Source organism: Staurois parvus, unplaced genomic scaffold, assembly GCF_062004578.1.
Source record: "Staurois parvus isolate SC_StPar_1 unplaced genomic scaffold, SC_StPar_1.0 ptg000165l, whole genome shotgun sequence".
Classification (NCBI taxonomy): domain Eukaryota; kingdom Metazoa; phylum Chordata; class Amphibia; order Anura; family Ranidae; genus Staurois; species Staurois parvus.
Window position 1 is genome coordinate 19,612,698 of NW_028317961.1, and position 19,408 is coordinate 19,632,105.

The following is a 19,408-nucleotide window of genomic DNA, read 5'->3' on the forward strand; positions in this document are numbered from 1 at the left end:
ATTTCCTCATCACAGACTCCATTCCTGTGGTATGCTGGTAGGATTCAGCCCTCACATTCAGGTTCACAATAGCATCGTCGGTACGTCTACACACATGTCTATATCTTATGCATCTGTGTTTTATGTAACCTACATGTCTTACATGTGTTTATATGTGCATTGCCTTACTGTAATGTATAATATGCTTTGTCACATGGCAGACAGTGTTACTAAGCGCCTTATTTTCTGTTCCTCAGTTTCACCTCTTATATCTTTGCAATAAAGACAAAGTTGGACGTTGCTTCTTTGTCAACTCATTGCCGAGAAAGGTTTAGCTGTCTGTCAAGCTATGTACCTTCACACATAAGGAGGACAGAACAGTGAAACGACGGCTTCTTACAAGCTGGATACGAGGACTGCGACTCCTGAAGTCCTGAATGCAGTGAAACGACGGCTTCTTACAAGCTGGATACGAGGACTGCGACTCCTGAAGTCCTGACTGCAGTGAAACGACGGCTTCTTACAAGCTGGATAGGAGGAACTACGCAGCATCGCCACCCGCAGCGGTTGCAAGTGTGCTAACCCGTTCACAGCATCATCATGTCAGCAAGGGAATCCGGACAGTTCGAGACAAGGTCTCGCATCTCAGTTAACTCCAGAGGCTCAGGGAGATCTTTGAGCAGCTCCACCGTCGCCATTGCCCGCGCGAAGGCCGAAGCCGCCAAAACCCGCGCGACATTTGCCGAACAAGAAAGACAATTAAAAATAGAGAAAGCATGCACGGAAGCAGCTCTAGAAAAGCTAACTGTGGAAAAAGAAGCTGCAGCTGCTGTAGCAGAAGCAGAGGCTTTAGAGGAAGCAGCAAACTTCACAAGCGATAGACTCAGCTACATAAGTAGGCCCGAACCCAGTCTTCACAATAACTTGCAACGCACTTCAGATTACGTACTGCAACATGCTAAGTCAGAAGACGGCCTAAATCCAGGTCCAAGAGCGACATCAACCCCTGCTAAGGAGCTCCAACAGACTCCAGTCATACAACAAGCGACCTCAGTTAACCAAAGACCCTGCATGGAACAAGTCGACGGTTCCATAGAACATCAACCCTCAATGCAACCTGCATTCAAACCCACAAATGATCGCAGTATGGTCAAACCCTTTAAGGAAGAACAAGTAGATGGTGCCTATTACAGCAACAATCTGTCAAACAGAGATACAGGTATGTCAGATTTTCTAAAATTCTTTGCCCGACGTGAGTTAATAACCAAGGGACTCTCCAAGTTTAATGACAGACCTGAAAGCTATAGGTCATGGCGATCATCATTCAGGAATAATATCAGAGATCTGGATCTGTCTGCATGTGAAGAAATAGATCTTCTTGTCAAGTGGCTAGGAAATGAGTCGACAGAGCATGCAAGGCGGATTAGAGACATTAATATTAACTACCCAATCAGAGGGTTAAACATGATATGGGAGAGACTTGAGGAGTGTTACGGCTCACCAGAAGTGATAGAGAACGCACTTTTCAAAAGAATTGAGGATTTCCCTAAGATCCAAAACAAAGATTCCCAGAAGCTAAGAGAACTGAGTGATCTGTTAACAGAGCTACAAGTTGCCAAAACTGAAGGAGACTTACAAGGTCTGGCATTCTTAGATACTGCACGTGGTGTAAACCCCATAGTACAAAAATTACCGTACAACCTGCAAGAGAAGTGGATTGCTCAAGGCTCCAGGTACAAGCAACAGTACGATGTCTCGTTCCCTCCATTCTCTTTCTTTATGGACTTCGTGCACCAACAAGCAAAAACTAGGAATGATCCCAGCTTTAACTTCTCGATGTTTGACACTGCTTACCCCAAATCAGGTAAACCTATCTCACTTCGTAACATGAAAGGTACACCGGTTGCAGTACACAAAACCAGTGTGTCTCTTAAAGACTCCTCAAACAAAACCTACAGTACTACAGAGTCTGAGACGATCTCCACAAAGGACCCATGCAGAGAATGTCCTCTACATAAGAAACCACACTCATTGTTGAAATGCAGAGGATTTAGAGGAAAACTTCTCAGGGATCGCAGAACTTTCCTCAAGGAAAACCACATTTGCTACAGGTGTTGTGCCTCAACCTCTCATCTTGCAAAGGACTGCACAGCGAACATCAAATGCTCGGAATGCAACAGTGAAGCGCACAATACAGCTTTACACCCTGGGCCAGCCCCATGGACTCTCACACCCCCAGACCAGGCTGTAGAGCACGGCGGGGAGGAGGGAGACACAGTACCTCCTGAAGTGACACCCCAGTGCACCCAAGTCTGTGGAGAAGGTCTTAGTAACAAATCTTGCTCCAAGATTTGTCTTGTTACAGTTTACCCCATCGGTCATAAAGAGAAAGCGGTAAGGTTGTATGCCATCCTTGATGACCAAAGCAATAGATCTCTTGCAAACTCAGCCTTCTTTGATATCTTCAGTATTAAAGGACACTGCTCTTCATATTCACTTAAAACTTGCGCTGGTGTGAGTGAAGAAAAAGGCAGAAGAGCTACTGGTTTCCAAGTCGAATCCATAAATAGTGAAGCATCCCTGCAACTACCTACCTTGATTGAATGCAATCAGATCCCAAACAATAGAGAAGAGAGTCCTACACCTGAGGCAGCATTACATCATGAACATTTAAAGACCATAGCGCATCTCATACCTGCACTCGACCCAAAGGCCCAAATAGTACTTCTCCTTGGGAGAGATATCATAAGAGTCCACAAGGTAAGAAAACAAATAAATGGTCCTCATAGTTCTCCATATGCTCAGAAGCTTGACCTGGGGTGGGTCATCATAGGTGATGTTTGCCTAGGAAATGTTCACAAGCCAACCACAGTGAATTCTCTTTACACAAATACCTTGGAGAATGGACGTCCATCCCTCTTTCAGCCTTGTCCTAACAGATTCCTTCTAAGAGAGAAGCCGGCAAGTGTGCTATATCCTGACTTTACAGAAACCGAGAACCACTCTTGCAGTGAAGACCAAGATCACTTGGGGTGCACGGTGTTCCAGAGGACAAAGGAAGACCACAAGATAGCTCCCTCTATTGAAGATGAGGCCTTCTTGGGCATAATGGAACAAGGATTCTTCAAGGATAAAACAAACACCTGGGTTGCACCACTACCTTTCAAAACACAGAGACGTCATCTTCCCAACAACAGGTATCAGGCCTTAAAACGCTTCTGTTCACTTAGACGCAACTTTCAGAAAAGACCAGAGATGATGGAACATTTCTTCTTATTCATGAAAAAGATGTTTGAGAACAATCATGCAGAAGTAGCTCCACCCCTAAAAGAAAAAGAAGAATGCTGGTATCTACCAATCTTCGGCGTTTACCACCCTAAGAAGCCAGGACGAATCCGAGTGGTATTTGACTCCAGTTCGCAGTATGAGGGAGTCTCTCTCAATGATGTCCTTTTGACAGGACCAGACCTCAATAACACACTTCTCGGTGTCCTCATCAGATTCCGTAAAGAACCCATCGCTATAGTTGCCGACATACAACAAATGTTCTATTGTTTCCTAGTAAAAGAAGAGCACAGGAACTTCTTGAGATTTCTTTGGTTCAAGGACAATGACCCTACTCAAGACATCATAGAATATCGCATGAAGGTCCATGTTTTTGGCAACAGCCCATCTCCAGCTGTCGCTATTTATGGGCTCAGACTCTCTGCTCAAGAAGGTGAAAAAGACTATGGGAAAGACGTTAAGAAGTTTGTTGAAAGAGACTTCTATGTAGATGATGGCTTAAAGTCGCTTCCCTCACCAGAGGCTGCAATCAGTCTACTCAAAAGGACCCAGAGTATGCTTTCCTGTTCAAACCTCAGACTTCATAAGATAGCTTCAAACAGCAAAGTTGTTATGGAAGCCTTCTCTACTCAAGATCATGCCAGTGATTTGAAAGATCTAGACTTAGCGACAGACCCGATACCCATGCAGCGCAGCCTAGGGCTCAGCTGGGACCTCAAATCTGACACCTTTACCTTTCAGGTCGACCAAGAGCCAAAGCCTTTCACACGACGTGGAGTGTTATCTACCATTAACAGTCTATATGATCCACTTGGATTTGCAGCTCCTGTGATCATCCAAGGTAAGACTCTGCTCAGAGAGTTAACCACAGATACGTGTGATTGGGATTCGCCACTTCCCTCAGAGAAAGAAGCACTATGGATAGCATGGAGAAACTCTCTACAGGCATTATCTAACTTACATATCTATAGGCCATATGCCCACTTCTCCCCTGCAGAAGTTCAGTCTAGGCAGCTGTGCATATTTTGTGATGCTTCGGTAAAAGCAATCGCTGCAGTCGCTTACCTTAAAACTATAAACATTAAAGGTCAAGTCCAAATTGGCTTTGTAATGGGCAAGGCAAAACTGGCACCAAGCCCTGAGATTACCATACCAAGACTGGAACTTTGTGCCGCTGTTCTGGCAGTAGAGCTGGCAGATCTCATTGTGTCAGAAATAGATATAAAACTTGTCAGTACAATGTTTCATACAGACAGCAAAGTAGTATTAGGCTACATTTACAATGAGACTAGGAGATTCTATGTCTATGTTCATAACAGAGTTCAAAGAATTAGGAGGTCAACACAGCCTACCCAGTGGTGCTATGTACCAACTGACCTCAACCCAGCAGACCATGCTACAAGAGCTGTTCCAGCAGCTCACCTTAAAGATACTACGTGGTTCACAGGGCCACCATTCCTCTACAAACCTGTACTTGACACCCTGGAGAAATACTCATTTCAGCTATTAGAACCAAATGCTGATGCAGAGATTCGTCCTCATATTTCTGTACTCACCACAAGAGTTTCTCACAAAGAGCTTGGATCCAAACGATTCAACAAGTTTTCTACGTGGAAATCACTGAACAGAGCTATAGCCGGCTTGATCCACATAGCCAGATCCTTTAGAGCCACACCTACAGGATCAGATCACTGCAAAGGTTGGCATTACTGTCACAAGGCCCATACAGTGGATGAGCTCACACAGGCCAGAGACGTTATCATCCGTTGTATCCAACAAGAGGTTTATACTCAAGAATTTGAACTCATCCAAAATCAAAAGAGTGTTCCTAAAGACAGTTCCCTCAAGAGGCTTGACCCCTTCATAGATGCTAATGGACTGTTGAGAGTTGGGGGACGTATTTCAAATGCAAAGTTCGAGAGTAAAGAATGTAATCCCATAATACTTCCAAGCAATCACATTGCATCTTTACTTGTGCAACACTACCATGAGAAGACTAAACATCAGGGACGTTTGTTCACTGAAGGAGCTTTACGTACAGCTGGATTTTGGGTAGTGGGAGCGAAAAGACTTGTGAGTTGTCTTATTTTCAAATGTGTCACTGAAAATGGCAAACCAGCAAACCCAACATGGAGGTTGGTAATGTTCTTGTCAAAGACTCTCAGTCAAGAAGAAATGACTGGCCTTTGGGACTGATAACCAAGGTGTTCCCAAGTGAAGATGGGAAAGTCAGAAAAGTGGAGGTCAAGGTCTGCAGACAACAGGAGCCCAAACTCTTCCTCAGACCCGTTACTGAACTGGTTTTGTTGCTCTCTCCAGGGGTGATTTAATGTGGTATCCTTTAGATACCAGACGGGGAGTGTCATGCCTTTAGCAATTTGTTCTTTGTTAATTAGGCATTATTAGTATGTTTTATCAGTTTGTAATTCTCTGTTCATTGTGTAACTGCTCCATCTAGTGGCTGTTTGTATACACTGCATCTTTTCACAGTAGAAGTTTGACCCATTTCAGCTTCCATACCTTGTAGCCTATGAACTCTGATTACATCATCAGCCATGCTCATAGCAGCCATTTCCTCATCACAGACTCCATTCCTGTGGTATGCTGGTAGGATTCAGCCCTCACATTCAGGTTCACAATAGCATCGTCGGTACGTCTACACACATGTCTATATCTTATGCATCTGTGTTTTATGTAACCTACATGTCTTACATGTGTTTATATGTGCATTGCCTTACTGTAATGTATAATATGCTTTGTCACATGGCAGACAGTGTTACTAAGCGCCTTATTTTCTGTTCCTCAGTTTCACCTCTTATATCTTTGCAATAAAGACAAAGTTGGACGTTGCTTCTTTGTCAACTCATTGCCGAGAAAGGTTTAGCTGTCTGTCAAGCTATGTACCTTCACACATAAGGAGGACAGAACACATATATTAAATCTATTAGAGACCGAATTAAAAAATTGAATTGAATATTACATGGATCCCCTCCATCTTCCCAAACAGCGTTTGGAGCCGATGACAGCAGAACTGAGAGATACACAGCAGTATGAAGACCTCTCCCATGGATATCCCACCCATTGACGGATAGATGTGCCCTTTTATGATCTATTTTAAAGTAAGTTGCCGATTGTGGCGTGCAATAAATCTGTTTAAAGTTTTACACTTCAAGGCGCTTCTCTCTCTTCTTATATACACACTGGATTGAGCTTCACATCCAAGCAGAGGCTGCCATGAGTGGATGGACTATTTTACCATTGGACTTTGTTATTGCGACGCATTAGTTCATATTACCATTTACTATAATACTGATGGTTCATCAGTGGTCTATAATATAGGCAGCGCACTTTTAGGAATACAATATCCTTATTTGTGTCTGAATATTCTCTATTCAGGTGAAGAGCTGGCAACTCATTCTCTTGTTACAGCAGCTTAGGTGTTTGGTTAAAAAAAACCTTATTCATAGCCAATAAACAACTCAGAACAAATATATTTACATACTAGATACAAAAAACAATCTCTGAAGATTGTAAGCACCCCTGTCAGCGGTAAATGGTTTCTTATCCCTGGTAAGAGCCTGTTTTGTTGAAATGCAACACACTTTCTGGCTGGATCATCAGATGAAAATGAGAACGTATGCAGTCCCCACATCTAAGAATGGGTACACTGCCATAGAATAAACATTTGCAGCATTTCATACTGCTTTAGGGCCAGTTCACACTTCATGCGTTTTCAGTTGGGTTTTTTTTTCTGCATCCAACACACAGTAGGTTATATGATTGTCAATGTTATAGTTCACATCTGTGCTTGCAGTTCCAGTGCGTTCCGGACACAGAAAAAAAACAGAACAGGCTGCATTTTTGCTGCACAGAACTGTACTGGAATATGGTAAAACTCATAAACGCACTGGAATGCACCAAAAAGACACCAAAATGTCCCTATTTAAATTGAAGAGGGGAAAAATGAAGCAGAACGCATCAAAAATGCACCAACACATGACAAAAATGCATAAAAAACATGAACGCAGAAATGCATCCGGAACACATCTGGACTGCGTTTCTATAGTGTGAACCGGCCCTTAACGTGTAAGTTTCAGAAAAAAATGAAAAGGTGAACTAACACTCTACATCCTCCCCACCCCCATTCCCTGCTGTGATTATCTGTCATTGCCCGCACAGCCACTGCAGCGATCTGGGGATTTGAGATCCCCGCTCCTCTTCCCCTTCTTTCTGTGGGGCTTCCAACATGGATCAGAGCGATTATGATCAAACTGATCATGTGCCAGCACCTGAACCATCAGAATCGCTCTCGTTCTTTTCTTTTTTTTTCTGGAAAGGTGAACCAACCCTTTAAGTCAGGACCTGGGCTCAGCAAGGCCACAGTGTTAGCCTCTGGGACTCCAGCCTATAAATGTGCTGCTTCAAGGATTGCAGTGATTACTTTCCAAACATCTCCCTGCTGCTAAGTGAATATTTTGTGTCAAAATATTTATGAAATAAAGTATATTTATTACCTTGCAGCGTTCATAGTAGCTCCCTGTAGACATTCTCTCCAGGTTCTTAAACAGAGGGTCATCTTTAATAAATGGCGACTTGACAATTAGGTCTATGAACTCGTTAACTTTCTCTGCTGCTTTGGAAATGTCAACCGTCTTCAGTTTCAACCCGTCTGCTGTGTCTCCCAAGTGCTTGCAAAGGTTACCGGCAGGTATTGTCGAATCGATACGAGGTTTCTTTGGACAAGTTGCCATTTTTGTCTGTCTTATTGGCACCTTTTTTCAAGTCTCTCTTCTTCCTGATAAGTGTACAAGCACACGACAACACATCCTCTATTATATTCATTTTCAGGTAAAGGTCACTCCCAATTCAGAGATGTAGAAAGAAAGAAACGAAACTGAAAGGGAGTAAGTTAACTGCAAAAATACTTTAAGTCTAGGACCACACCTATGCTGGTTGTATTTTTGAATTGCGTTTTGCATTTTTGCACTTGCATTTTTGCCGTGCTTTTTTATGTGTTTTGCGTTATTTTTTTTTTTAATTTTTCTTCTTGCTAGGCAGATTTTAAATGCAAAACGCATCAAAAACGCAATGCTTTTCTGCAGCATTCCCATTAAAGTCTACAGAACCAAAAACGCAACGTTTTGCATTCAAAGAGTCCCTGACACTTTCAAAAAAATGCACCGGGTGAAAACGTGGAGATATGAACCCATCCCATAGGAAATCATATTAAATGGACTGTACTGTGTTTCTGCAAACGCTGCAGAAAACGCTTAGGTGTGAACCTAGGGTTAGAATTTGGTAATTATTTTACTGTTGCAGTTCCTAAGCTGAAATCCCTATTTAACTAAAGCTCTGAAAGATTTTACCCCCTTCATGATCAGTCCATTTTTTGCTGTACAGAGCTGTGCTACTATAACTGGTAATTGCATGGTCATGCAATGCTGTACCCATACAAAATTTATAGCATTTTTTTTCAGACAAATAGAGCTTTCTTTTGGTGGTATTTGATCACTGCTGTTTAATTTTTTGCGATTTCAACAGACTGAAAATTTTGAGGAAAAACAATATTTTTACTTACTGCTAAAAAAATAAAAAATATCCATTCAAAAATTAAAAAAAAAAAAACAAATTCCTTCATAAATTTTGGTCAAAATCTATTCTGCTACATGTCTGGAAAAAAAATCCCAATAAGTGTATATTAATTGGTTTGCACAAAAGTTATAGCGTCTACAAACTGTGGTACTGTGTATAATATACTGGAATTTCTATTGATTTATTTTTTTGCTACTGATGGTGGTGATCAGTGGCTTATAATGGGACTGTGATAGTGCAAGCATTCCAACACTAAGGCCTGGTTCACACCAATGCAGTTTGCATTTTGTCTGTTTCGCAGTGCTTTTTGCAATGCGTTTTTGATGCCTTTTCCTTAGGGTTTTTTGGGCCAAGTTGTTGCCAGGCAGATTAAAAACACAATGCATAAATGTGTCAAAAACGCACTACATGCATTTTCTGCAGCATCTCCATTGAAGTCTGAACCAAAAATGCAAAGTTTTGCATTTCAAAAAAGTCCCTGACCCTTTCCAAAAACCCAACAGCTCAAAAATAAAAAAAAAAACTTTTTAAATGGACTGTAGTTAGTTTCTGTAAAAAGCACAAAAAAACACATTGGTGTGAACCAGGGCTAACTGACACAAGGGAAAACTGACTAACGGCTACTGACATCATCAGTGACACTAATACACTGATAATAATATACAATGTCACTGTACTAATGACTCTTCTCTTTTGCAAGCCATAGACGGGTCGTTTATTGGCCGAATTTTCGTCCGAACGAAAAATCGTCCGATATTCATGCCGTTAGTGGGGCAATGCCATCGGCCGTTTTTCGGGGATCTTCTCATTTCTTTTTATCGGTCATGCTCGAAAATCCACGAAAAATGGTTGTATTTCGGCAGTATTGGTGGCTCCATGGCAGCAACGACCGATTTTATTTATTTTTTTTGTTTTTTGACTGATAAACGGCCCGTCTATGGCCAGCCTTAGATTGTAAGCGCCAAGGAGCAGAGCCCTCCTAATCCTCTTGTATTGTTGCTGTATTGTCTCCCGTTCTATTGTAAAGCGCTGAGCAAACTGTTGATGCTATATACTGTAAATCCTGTATAATAATAATATTGACACTGGCTGGGAAGGGATTAACATCTAGGGTGATCAGAGGCTAAGATGTGTGCCTAACAATGTGTAATGTGTGTATTATGTGCTGCCTTTACAAAGATCTCGAAGCAGTGCGATTGATCCCTCAGTACAGAGCCTTGTATTGAATGTCAACACAGGGCTCTGGCCTGATATTGTACACAGCCGCCAGCAGGTCCCGGCCATGAATCATTGGCCAGGACTTGCTGACAGACGGACGTGTTGGCGGGGGTGAGAGCCTAGCCGGAAGCAGGCAGCTACTTACCAGTATGTCACTGTGCCTGCATGGTTCACCTCTTTGCAGTACATTGTGGGCGGGTGGCCCACACGTGGTTAAGAGCAGGGGAGGACTGACAACTCATGGGTTCCCCGGGCAATAGGGGATCATGGGGCCCCTGTTTCCTTGCCCACACTCAATCACACTCAAAAAAGCCTATAAAAGGTACCAGTGGCATTTCATGGGGCCCCCTACTGACCCCATGCCCTCGGGCAGTGCCAGAGTGCTCGAATGGTCAGTCAGTCCCTGGTTAAGAGTGTCAAAAGCAACAAAGAAATGTTTCTAAGAGCTAAGAATGTACACCAGAAACAATATACCAAGCACCTTGCTTCATGCCTTTCTCCTGAGTAATGTACAAGAACATTACAGCCATAGTTTAACATCCACGGTTTAACAAACAACGTTTGCTCCACCAAAGTTTGAAAATCAAATGCGAACTTAGTAATGTCCAAAGTGAACCCCCCCCCCCCAAAAAAAAAGAATTACCATAAAAAATGACTAGTATTACTATGATCCCATTATTCAATGACATTCTCCACCTACAAATCCACCAATAATTGAACATTCACTTTCAGCTCTGTTTTTTTTAAATATAGTCCCTTTAAGAAAATGTGTGTTTTGGCTGGAAAAAAACCCAGGACTAGTGGATTTCTAGTAGAGATTTTTAGCTGTAAAACGCTAACAAACCGTCATTTTTGGATGGTTTTTTTGACCCCCTGAAATAATTTTTTGTTAAAAAAAAAAAAAATCCTAAGAAATGTGGGAAACCGCTGCTAAGCGCGGTAAACCGCTGCTAAACGCTAATGTAAAAATGCTAAAAAAAAGCTGAAACTCACGTTTTTAACGTGACTTTACACAGCTAACGTTACCAGCGTTATCAAAACACCTCGCGTGCATGAGGGCTCACTGTGCCTCCAGGACTCCACCAACTCAGGTTCAAAGATAGCTATTTATCAAGTTGTAGTTACAGACATCATCCAGGAGCTTCTCATAATCTAATTCCACACTTCCCAGCAGGATATAGTCAGAAACAAACAATAGAGAACATCTTAGTGCTTTATGTTGTAATAAAACATTTAACCCCCCACCAGGACACTTTAACTCCACCTTAACCACTTGCCCTCCAGAGGATTTACCCCCTTTCCTGACCAGGCCATTTTTACATTACAGCGCTGCATTACTTTAACTGACAATTGTGCGGTCATGCAACGCTGCACCCAAATGAAATTTATGTCCTTTTTTTCCCCACAAATAGAGCTTTCTTTCGCCTGTGCGATTTTTTTTATTTTTTTTTTCTCTATAAATGAAAGACCGACAATTTTAAGAAAAAAAACCAATATTTTTAACTTTTTGGTAGAAAACATGTAAATGAATTGGTTCACATGAAAGTTTTTTAATAGCTTTTACAAATGGCGGTATAGATACTGGAATTTCTTTTTTACTAGTAATGGTGGCGATCAGCAAATTAAAGCGGTACTGCGGTGGGCATTTTGACACTGGGGGGAACTGATATGGTATCATGGACATCCCCAGTGACAACAATACAGTGATCAGTGCTAATAAAAAGCACTAACACTGTACTAATGGCACTGGGCATGAAGGGGTTAACATCTGAGGTGATCAAAGGATAAACTGTGTGCTGTTTTACTAGGTGGGCTGTGTGTGTGTGTTTCACTGTAAGCAAACAAAGCAGTGTGCAGGAGCTGACAAGGGATAGATCTGTGTTTATACACAGGTCTCTCCCCCATTGGACATACTCGGCAAACACTGGGTGCCGGCGAGTATCACTGGCTGAGACCCGGTGATTAACAGCCGAGTCCGCAAATGGTGGTGCAGGTAGGACGCACGCGCGGCTCACGTGCGCCCCCTACCCGGAGATGCAAATTCACGTGTGTGTGTATATATACAGTGTGTGTGTGTGTATATATATATATATATATATATAATGTGTGAGTATGTATATGTGTGTGTATATGTATATATATATGTGATTGTGCGCACCCCTGCTGCCCTGTAGTAGTATTTCTGCTATAGGGTGGAGGGGAAGTGGTTACACTGTATATTCAGATTAAAAATAATGCTCCACCTCATGCACAGTACTCCAATCTGTGCCACTAAGTGCTCATCTTAATAAGTAGGACCTACATTAGCTTGCAAGCCCAATATGCTCTTCAGTGCATTCATGGACCAACATACTGCAGCCAATGTTATACTCCAAACTGCAAGATGTGCTCTCACCTTAATCAATGTGACTCCTATGGTCTTTTTGCAGGTCAGGGACACATTTGTACAGCACAATCTGGGTTGTTCACCATTCTTGGGCACTTCCTCCCTGTAGCACTGCCACAGTAGGAGGCACTGGTTAGAATGTAATCCCATCTGACTACACAAAGCATACTATATCACAGAAAAGTACTGAAGGCAATGCCTGATGCCCAGTACTATGTCAAGAAACAGGCAATAAACAAGTTAGCAAAAGCAAATCTTAGGCTCCATGCACAGTAGCATTTTTTTAAGCTCCTAGAAGCTGTCATCAGAATTTTTTTTTCTACTTTTAGAAGCTAAATAGTGTTGTGTCCATGCACATTATTTTAAGCTAGTAGCATTTAGGAGCAGAAATAAAGTTTTTTTTCTAGAGTTTCTGGGAGCATTTTCTGACAGAAAAAAAAACTCTAAAACTCTACTAAAACACTCCTAACAGCTTTTTTCCCCTTATATCTACTGTATAAATGCTATTAAAATGCAAACTCTCCTAAATGCTACTAAAAAATGCTGTGTTTTTTTTTTTGTTTTTTATCCAGCATTTCTCCAGTGGTTTTTGAGCGTAAAAAAAAGTTAGCGTGCATGGAGCCTTACTATATTATCACACAATATGGATAGTAGTAGATACAAGAGAAAGCATAAAAGTAGTAATACAATTCGGCACATATTGTGATCAGTAGCAAACACTAGCGATGAGATGACCCTTTGCACCTATAAACGGGTTGCAATTGAGATAGTTAGGTGCTGCCACAGACAGAAGGGTGAGGGTTAATGTGTTTCCCGAGTCTTTGACTTGACGGGTGATAAAACATCGGTATTGGCTCAATATTGTGTAAATGTATATTACAGAAATATGGTATTACAAGTAAAGTATTAGAATACAGAAAGTATATATTACAAGTAAAGTATTAGAATACTGTAAGTAATATTCATGTGTGTAGCTGTGGGCACATCTGCCCCACTCATAGTCTCATGTACTGTAAGTCTGCCTAAAAGGTCTTTGTTTTGCGAATTCAAGCAGCTTCAAGACTCTCCATGTCCCCTCCCTCACAGAGGCTAGGTGCAGTAGTTCTATGCACACCTGAAAATCAAGTAAATTGAAACCCTCTTGGAGAAGAGGCCCCTAGGTCAGAGCTATGCTAACATTCCATACGTCAGGGGGGATGAGGAGTGTTCCATATACATTCTACTCATATTTATGTATGTATAGAATGCTCCCAAAAGTTCATATATCAATTACGTAATGTAAAGTTCTCTCTTGTATGAATATCCTAATCAAGAAATATTACAGTATAAAACTTGTACTAACCAATTCATGGCTAATTAATACCACGTTAGAGTGTACAGAAAACCCAAGACATACAGTGAAAGAAATAAGTATTTGATCCCCTGCTGATTTTGAATGTTTGCCGACTCACAAAGTAATGATCAGTCTAAAAATCAAATGGTAGGTGTATTCTAACAGACAGAATAGCAACAAAAAATTCAAAAGAAATGCATGTCTAACAAATTATGCACTGATTTGCATGTTCATGAGGGAAATAAGTATTTGATCCCCTTCACAAAACATGACTTAGTACTTGCTGGCAAATCCTTTGTTGGCAATCACAGAGGTCAGACGTTTCCTGTAGTTGGCCTCCAGGTCAACACTTTGGCAAACGCTTTGATAGTGTAGTATTACACTACACTTATTACACTTATTACTACACTATCAAAGCTTTTTGCTTGGGCTCGGTTTATTGCGAGGCCCCCCTTTAAGGTGGATTCCTGTGTGCTCTGTGACTACTATTGGGAGTGATCCCCTGCTGGATGGATGAGTAACCCTGATACCTGGAGAGTGATGACATGCTGATTACCTGTCTTTTGGTAGTTTACCAGATGATCCCTTGATCCTCTCCTTCCCAGATCCAGGTGACCAGGAGTGGTCTGATTACTCAAATGCGCATTATTTTGCGCTCTCTGGTTAGTGCAATATATACTCATTCATAATCACTGGAGTGCCGGAATTCACTTAATTATTTATTCATCTATTTATGGACTTTAAAAATATTATTATATATTGGTTTGCAGCCATTTATGTCACTTTGCACTTTAAAAACGTCATCTTTAAGACATTTTCCACACATTTATATATTTGAGCGCTCGACAGTGCATGTTTTATATTTTGGTTTTTATGTTGCGTATTCTTTCCTTTTATAGCGTTTCAGCGCTGCGTTAACGAGTTATGTACTGAAGGTACAGAGGTTTTGCCTTTTTATGCCAGCTGCTTATAATTATATGGATCTAGTGCTTGTATACACATTTTTATCTTTCACAAAATTAGCTGTCACTTTTCTTGGAGTTACAGAAAACTTTGTTTCTTATATCTCGGGAAACAAACTAAAAGTAAACATTGTTTCTTTTAACTTGGGGAAATAAACTAAAAAAAACTTTCTCTCTTTTAGCTGGGGGAAAGTGACAGCTGAATTTCTGAGCTATGGTAAAGAAAATAAAAAGCAGTAATTACATTTAAAAACCAGCACCATAATAAATACAAAAACAGCATGGGCCCCCCCCCTCCTATCCATACCAAGCCCTTTGGATCTGGTATGGATTTTGAGGGGACCTCCCACGCCAAAATTAAAAAAAAAAAATGGTGTGGGGGTCTCCCCATAATCCTTTCCAGACCCTTATAAAAGCATGCAGCCCGTCTGGTCAGAAATGGGAGGGGCGTGAGTGAGCTGTACCCCATAATCATTCACAAAAAAAACAAAAGTGTAGTGTGAAAAAAGACAGGACACAGTCTTTGACAAGTCCTTCTGTCACGGACTGACTGGCAGTAGCCTCTAGCGACCCACAGGCCGGAATTCCTCAGGGCGTGGAGTCTAAGCCTCAGTCTGTTGTTTCACCAGGGCCCCTGATGGTGGGGATGGACTTGAAGCAGCCTGAGACCAGGTCGTGACTCCCGAGTACAACCAGCTGTGCTAGAGGTGGTTTTGCCAGTGGTAGGTGGCAGGTGAGAGCCAGATGTGAAGAGGTAGTGTGTAGCGTAGTCAGACAGGCCAGGTCGGTAACAGTAGAGGCAGACGGTACAGATCGGCAGGCAAAAGGATAAACGGGTCACAGGCCAGGTTCAGCAACAGGAGGACAGGTAAACAGGAGAAGGCAGAAGAATGGTCAGACAAGCCCGGGATCAGGGCAGGAGAGGGTCACGATAATCCGGGTCAGGCAGGTTCGGCAACAAGGCAATCTCAGGACTAGGAACAGGATTACAGGAATAAGACCATAGGGCACTGGAGCATTGCAAGACTCGGCTTTAAATAGAGCGCCCTGCGCTGTCATTGGTGACAAGCGAGCGCCCGTGTGCGCAAGTGCACATGCGTGGCCACAACTGCCGCCGCGGGCGCCCAGGTCCTAGCGCCCGCGTGTTAGTGCGTTTTGGCAATCTGCGCATGCACAGACCTATGCACCGCAGCGATCCCTGACACCTTTTATTAAAATAAAAAACTCAAAGAATGTCCCTCGCAGTAGATCCAACGTCAATCACAATGCCTGCCACTGCCGCCGGTCCGAAAAAGGAATTTAAAAAAAAGTTCCACACCCGAGGATGACTTCCAGCCTCTGCTTGCTCCAGTGGTTTGACAGGTCTTAAATATGTAAGGGACAGGGCCACCCAGGGATATCACCCGTGTGACCCCGCCCCATGTGACATCAATGTTGGCGGCGGCAGGCATCATGATTGACTTTGGATCTACTTCCGGGGACATTCTTTTATTTTCCTTCTTTTAATAAAGGACTTGTCAAAGACTGTCTCCTGTCTTTTTTCACACTACACTTTTTTTGTGAATGGGTAGTGGTACCATGTACCCTATACTCATTCACATGGGGGTGGAGGATCTGGGGGCCCCCTTGCTAAAGTGGCTTCCAGATTCTGGTAAGCCCCCCACCTGCAGACCCCCACAACCACAGCCCAGGGTGGTGGGGAAGAGGCCCTTTTCCCCATCAACATGGGAACAAGGTGCTTTGGAGGGGAGCCCCCTCCGCCCCAAAGCACCCCCCATGTTGAGGGCATGTGGCCTGGTATGGTTCAGGAACAGGAGGGGGGGGTGCTCGCTCGTCTCCATTTTCCTGACCTGCTGGGCTGCATGCTCAGATAAGGGTCTGGTATGGATTTTGGGGAATCCCACGACATTTTTTTTTTTTAAATGTTGGCGTGGGGGTTTCCCTCAAAATCCATACCAGACCCAAAGGGCTTGGTATGGATGGAGAAGGGACCCCACACCATTTTTTAAATTAGTTTTTTAATTGCTGACAATTTTTTATTTTACATTCAGCTGTCAGCGGGGAACCCCTCTGACAGCTGAAAAATTACGGCATGTTTTTCACTACTAAAATACTGCATGACTTGATAAAATAACTTGTGGTATTTTAGTAGCATTTTTTTTGTGAATTCAAACTTTTTTAAAAAAATGCTATGTGGTATCCTACTTACAGTAAGATACCGCTTAGTGAATTGTGCCCAGTGAGCCTCTCACTGGGCTCCCTACTGACAACGGGCCCTCGGGCAATGCCCAAATGGTCAGTCCGCCCCTGGGCTCAAGTAAGCATTAGTGTGCCTGGGGAAGGGGGACCTTGTGCCTTTCCAACACTGTAATTTCTCCAAGAATGTTTACTTCAACTCCTGAAATGGTAAAGAATAAAAAAGACACTCTAGCTAGCCTGCACTGAGAAGTGGTTATCATGATGAAATGTCAATGATTCTTTGCTCTCATTTTACAGGAGTGGTCCAGCTTGTGGTTCAAGCTGGGAGAAAGCCACCTTCATGTCCTCCACTAGCCTTCATTTGTGGCCAGTGGATATTTTGTGGCACCAGGCAAGAACTGGCATCATGGACCTGCATAAACACCCTGGCATACCAGAGGTGGTTTGGAAGCAGCACAGCAACTTGACCATCCCTTTCCTCTATGCTGCTTTTGGAGGTGCATAATTGCTTCTCGTTCCTGAACAAACTTGCAACGGATTTCAGAGTCCCCATATTTTCCAGATGTTTGAGCCGTGTGCTGGCAAAGAGCGGAGCCTGGTTTTGCTTTTCCGAACAACTGGGAGCTGGCAGCCATGTCTTTACATCAGGCCATGTATTTGCCTTTTTTTTGGTTTGTTGAATAAAGACTATTTTTGTTACTAAAAACTGTGTCATATCCTCTTGATTCTATTTCCTAGACTTAAGATGGCCAGATAATATGCAATCTGATGAAAAGTCAGTGCAATTTCCTCAACATGTACCTAAAGTCTGTAATAGAAGGACCTACCGGGACAATGCATTCATTTAGAGTGGGCCAGGCCCATACAGTACATAATGGAGATTTGCTATGAAGGAACTTTCACGTTTGGATACCTGAGCTCATGTGGTTTGGGTCCAAATATTTCTGGCCATTGCAACGTATTGACTATTACAGCTCAACATACATCAGCCCCTAAGGGCTGGTTCACACTATAGAAATGCAGTCTAGATGTGTTCCAGATGCGTTTTTGCCTGAGCATTTTTGACAAAATTTTAGCATTTTCCAGTGCGTTTGTGATGCGTTTTTGATGCATTCCAGTTAATTTTTTTCATTAATTTCAATGGGCTGCCTAACGTGTGGGAACATGCAAAAATACTGCAGACATATTATTTTAAAAGTGTGTTACACCTAACCGCACAGTAGTAATGTGGTAACATGCGTTTTGGTGGCTGTGAATGCATCTGTGTTTACCAGATGTGTGGAGGTGCAATTAAGTATTCATCATGGTACCTGCACACATCTGTAAAGGGCATTGGCTTTCTTTGCTGTGCAGGAAAATGCATTCTCTTGCATGTGTTTTTGCACCACAAATGGTGTGAACAAGTCCCAAGGACCAGTTCCCACTATAAAAATGCAGTCTAGATGTGTACCAGATGTGTTTATGCATGCACGTTTTTCATGCATTTTTAGCGTGTTCCAAGGCATTTTTGATGCATTCTACTGCATTTTTTTTATGCATTCCAGTTAATTTTTTCCCCCTCTATTTTTCTTCAATCTAATTAGGGACATGTACTTTCCGGTGCACTTTTGTTGTGTTTCAGGGCCTTTTTGGTGCGTTTTACCACGTTCCTGTGCAGAAACAATGCAGCCTGTTCTACTTTTTTTTCTGCACCCGGAACGCACTGGAACTGCAAGCACTGATGTGAACTATGACATTGACAACCATATAACCTACTTTCTGTGCGTTATGGATGCAGAAAAAAAAAGCAACTGAAATGCATGTAGTGTGAACTGGCCCTAAAGGTTATTATAGGTAAGGGAATGGGACTAACCAGGAATTGTGAATGCAATCACACTAGTGGTGAGATACAATTAGGAATCTTATAATAATGCGAGATCTGAGCTGTAGGGGATAGGAAATGAGACACATTAATAAGATCAGTATATAAAGAGTTAAATAAAAAGAGTTGAGCGGTGATACATAGGTTTGCAGATGGAACATGTGATGACAGGGAGGGTCAAGTTGTATAAGGAGAGAGGTTTGTAGCAGTGAACAGAAAGGGATTAGCAGTCTGGGGGAGAGGAAAGAAATAAAGTTGCAATCAAATGTAACCAGAAAGAAGCTTGAAAGTGTCAAACTTGTCAGAAGAACAGGAACGCCTGTAACATCACAACCCTGAGCCGCTGTGTGATAGAATGACAGGAGGCTAACAATGGAATGCAGCAGCTGTAGATGGCCCTGTCAGCCATCAGGGCCCCGTACAGGAGGGCCTGGGGTACCCCCTTATCAGTGACCCTGCATACACCAGTCAGCTCTTCTACTCCCTCTCCACTTTCTAGTCAGTAGCAAAATCTTAATTTATCGATCAATATTCCTAGCACTGACAGAACCCTAGAAATTGACCTCCATACTTTGGTCAATCACAAAAGTCTG

General features: G+C 42.4%; 1 protein-coding gene and 1 long non-coding RNA gene across 3 annotated transcripts in view; one reads left to right on the plus strand and one right to left on the minus strand.

The window, feature by feature from the left end:
* LOC149462939 (cyclic GMP-AMP synthase-like) overlaps positions 1-8,103 on the minus strand; it is an 87,807-nt gene extending 79,704 nt beyond the window's left edge. For both annotated transcript variants that reach the window (XM_089676285.1, XM_089676284.1), the window contains exon 1: positions 7,779-8,103. In XM_089676285.1, the coding sequence (XP_089532411.1) occupies positions 7,779-8,015 (237 nt within the window). In that variant the 5' untranslated portion in view covers positions 8,016-8,103. The remainder of the gene's footprint in view (positions 1-7,778) is intronic.
* LOC149462940 (uncharacterized) lies at positions 5,836-17,635 on the plus strand. The gene is made up of 3 exons (XR_016312559.1): positions 5,836-5,914; positions 6,272-6,383; positions 17,252-17,635. It is a non-coding gene; the product is annotated as an uncharacterized LOC149462940 (long non-coding RNA).
* Positions 17,636-19,408: the final 1,773 nt, after the last annotated feature.